General features: G+C 58.4%; 1 protein-coding gene across 1 annotated transcript in view; it reads right to left on the bottom strand.

Moving 5' to 3' along the window:
* Nucleotides 1-3,269, bottom strand: part of SART1 (squamous cell carcinoma antigen recognized by T cells) — a 14,030-nt gene that overhangs the window by 6,459 nt on the left and 4,302 nt on the right. The window contains exons 2-9 of the mRNA XM_010572555.1: nucleotides 3,132-3,186; nucleotides 2,975-3,030; nucleotides 2,758-2,884; nucleotides 2,562-2,667; nucleotides 1,334-1,411; nucleotides 1,160-1,259; nucleotides 372-511; nucleotides 60-275 (exon numbers count right to left, since the gene is read on the bottom strand). Of these exons, the coding sequence (XP_010570857.1) occupies nucleotides 60-275; nucleotides 372-511; nucleotides 1,160-1,259; nucleotides 1,334-1,411; nucleotides 2,562-2,667; nucleotides 2,758-2,884; nucleotides 2,975-3,030; nucleotides 3,132-3,186 (878 nt within the window). The remainder of the gene's footprint in view (nucleotides 1-59; nucleotides 276-371; nucleotides 512-1,159; nucleotides 1,260-1,333; nucleotides 1,412-2,561; nucleotides 2,668-2,757; nucleotides 2,885-2,974; nucleotides 3,031-3,131; nucleotides 3,187-3,269) is intronic.

The following is a 3,269-nucleotide window of genomic DNA, read 5'->3' as shown; positions in this document are numbered from 1 at the left end:
CCCCCAAAAAGACTCAAATCACCCCCAAACCCAAGACCCCCCCCCAAAAGAGGACTCACCATCTCCTGGGGTGTCAGGTACTCGGGGGCCAGGCGGAGGGGGGGCAGCTCCAGGCTTTGGGGGGCAGGGCCGGTGGCGGGGGACTGCTGCCGGGGGTCCCCAAGGCCACCGCCGGCTACCCCCGTTGTCCCCTGCGTCCCCCCCGGGCCCAGGCGGAAGGAGGGACGCTGGGGGGGCTCAGCGTATTTGGGGAGCACCACGTGTTCCTTGGGGCCCTGCGTCACGGGAAAACATGGGATAACGCGGGATAATGTGCCTGCGGCAGGGGGGACACGCTGGGGGGATGCGGGGACACGAGGAGGGGGACGCACCTGGGTGGCGGCAGCAGGGTCCTCGTCCTCGTAGGGGACGTAGGGGGGCTTCTTCTTGCGCAGCTCGGCGTTCTCCTGCGCCTGTTCCTCGGCCACCAAGGTGACGTTCACCAGGACGTCCTCGCTCTCCTCCAGCACCCCTGGGGACATCGGGGAGGTGACAGGGCTTGGGGACACCGAGGTGGGAAGAAATGGCTTGGGGACATGGGGGGGGGGGACGACAGCCCTTGGGGACACAGGGAGAAAGGGGTTGGGGACACCAAGAGGGGACAGGACTTGGGGACAGTCCCTGGGGACACAGGGAGGGGGAAGAAAGGACTTGGGGACACTGGGGGGACAGCCCTTGGGGACAGCGCGTGGGGACAGCAAGGGGGGGACAGGGCTCCGGGACCCCAGTAGAACAGGACTTGGGGACACTACGACGAGGTGGAGCGGACGTGGGGACGGGTCAAGGGGCACCAGCAGGACACAGGTGCCACCACGTCCCCACCAAGGGTGGATGTAGCACCGTGTCCCCTCCGGGTGTCACATCCCCGCCTTCTGTCACTTTGGGTGGGGGTCACAGGCCCCGTGTCCCCTTCGGGGTGGTCACAAGCCCCATGTCACCTCCCTGCACTCCCTTGGGGGGGGGGCTGATGTTCCCTTCTTCATGTCCCCTGGGGGCATCACAGGCCCTGTGTCCCCTTGGGGGGGGTCACAGACCCAATGTCCCCTCCCTGTCCCTCCAGGGGACATCATGGGCCCTGTCCCCCCTCCCTGTCCCCCCAGGATGTGACCCCCCTGCTCACCTTTGTCCTTGAGGGTGAGGACGAGGGTCTCCCCCTCCCGGAAGGCCCCCATGTCATGCTCCACCGTCAGCCCCTGCAGGTCCCGTGAGCTGTAGAGGTCCTGGGGGGACACGTGGGGGGTCAGGATGAAGACCAGGCTGTCCCCAAGGGTCCCCAAGCCGGTCCCCAACTCACCCTCTTCCTTCTCATGAATTCCTCCTCTACCAGGGTGCTGACACCAAACTCCTGGTCCATCTCCTCCAGCAGCTTGGCCTGGAACGGGAAGAGACCAGTTGGATGTTCCCAAGACCACTGAGAGTGCTGGGATCATCCTGGACCACAAGAGAAGCCAACACATGGCCAACAGAAGTCCAACGCGTGGCCAAGAAGCACCTTCTCAACCATCTACCAAAAGTTTTGGGGGGCTCAGGAGATCCCTGTTGACCTTATTTTGGTTTCTAAAGACTTAGGGACCAACGCAAAGCACCCCAAGATCTTCAATCCAACTTCAGCATCTGGACAAACAATGAAAAACATCAACTAGGTCTTGCTGAAAAACATCTAAATGCCAACGTGACCATCAACGACGGTGAAAGCAGGTTCCTAGACACCCTAATTAGTTTGATGGCCTTCTACAAGCAAATCAGCCACCCAGTGAGTGAAGAAAAGGTGGCGGATGGAATTTGGAGAAAGTTTAGCGGTGACGGCCCTCACCGCTTTCTTCTGGGTGAATTGTCGAAGCACGGAATGACCAGAAATGTGGTGTGCTGGGTTGTGGAGAACGAGGGGACACCTGACTGGTGGCCAATCACTTCTGGCGTCCCTCAATGGCTAATTCTAATCAATATTTCTACTAATAAACTAGAATCAAGAGCTGACAGCAACTTTGTTTGACAATGCTCAACAAGAAAACGCTGGTGAGGCTGTTGAGAAACCTTCTAAATGAATGTACACAGGCTGCGGCATTGGGTGATTAAAACTGGGAAAATTAATGAGGTCAATCCACCAGGCTTGATCAGGGACTGGAGATCTGCTCTCTGGATAGGATCTGAGGGGTGGAGGGGGGTTTGGTGGCCGAGGAGCTCAACCAGCGGCCAAACGACCAACAATCCCACGATGAAGGGACAAGGACACGCTGGGAAAGTGCAAATCAGATAAAAACCTCCTGATTTTTGCCCAAAAACTGACAAAACACCTTCCTGAAAAGAAGTTGATGTCTCCAAACTGTCTGTTTTTAAGTGACTTTGGGACAACACCTGTAAAAAGCCACGTCAATTTTCAGGTGGTTCTAAAACACACAAAAATTTGGGTGACGTTATCATAACCAATCCTTTTAAACTAAAATTATCATATTTGAGAGTCGTCACCCCCCAAACTGCCAGGGTCAGGGGGCTGCCCCGGACACGTGGGTGCCCCCACCCACCCTCTTCTCCGCCAGCTCTTTCTCCTGCTGCAGCTTCCGACTCCTCTCAATCCAGGCGGCCGCATCGTCCAGCCACGGGTCGTCCTCCCCCAATGTTTTGATCTTCCTAGAAATAGTTTCGAGTGAAGAAAGAAACGTTTTGGGGTCATCCTGCTCTCTTAAAGGGTGCTGCCCCCCCCACCCATGGGTGCCTCACCCTAATTTCTGGTTGAGGAGACGTTTCTCCTTGGCGGCTGCCAACTTCTCCCGGATCTCCTCCCGCTGCCGCTGCACCAGCGGGTTGATGACGTCGGCCGCCACTGGGTCCTCCTTGGTCCCGGCTTCTGTTGAAGGGGGACACACACACACCCAGAAATGGGTGCTGGGTGACCCCAAAAATAGGTGTGGGGGATCACGGAGTGGGCACCACTCACCTTTCTTGACGGTTGTTGTCTCCAGCGGCTTCAGCCCCAGCTTGGCGCGGAGTTTGCTGGGGGGGGAGGGATGGTAAATAGAGTGAGTTGGGGGTTGGTGGGTGGGGGGCACCCAAAAGAGTGTCACCCAGTGGGTAGGGGGGGGTGTTTCGCTCACTTGGTTTCCTCCACACTGAGGGACGACTCGGCCGCAGCGGCCTTGGGGGCTGCGGCTGGGGGAGGAAGGAATGTTAATTAACGGGAGTCCATTAGCTAATGAGGGGCAACAGCTCCCCCCCAACACCCAAGAGCCCCC

The sequence above is a fragment of the Haliaeetus leucocephalus genome, unplaced genomic scaffold (genome assembly GCF_000737465.1).
Source record: "Haliaeetus leucocephalus isolate CR32 unplaced genomic scaffold, Haliaeetus_leucocephalus-4.0 Scaffold341, whole genome shotgun sequence".
NCBI classification, from domain to species: domain Eukaryota; kingdom Metazoa; phylum Chordata; class Aves; order Accipitriformes; family Accipitridae; genus Haliaeetus; species Haliaeetus leucocephalus.
The sequence above is the reverse complement of the archived record's forward strand: the minus strand, read 5'-3'. Positions and strand labels throughout refer to the sequence as shown.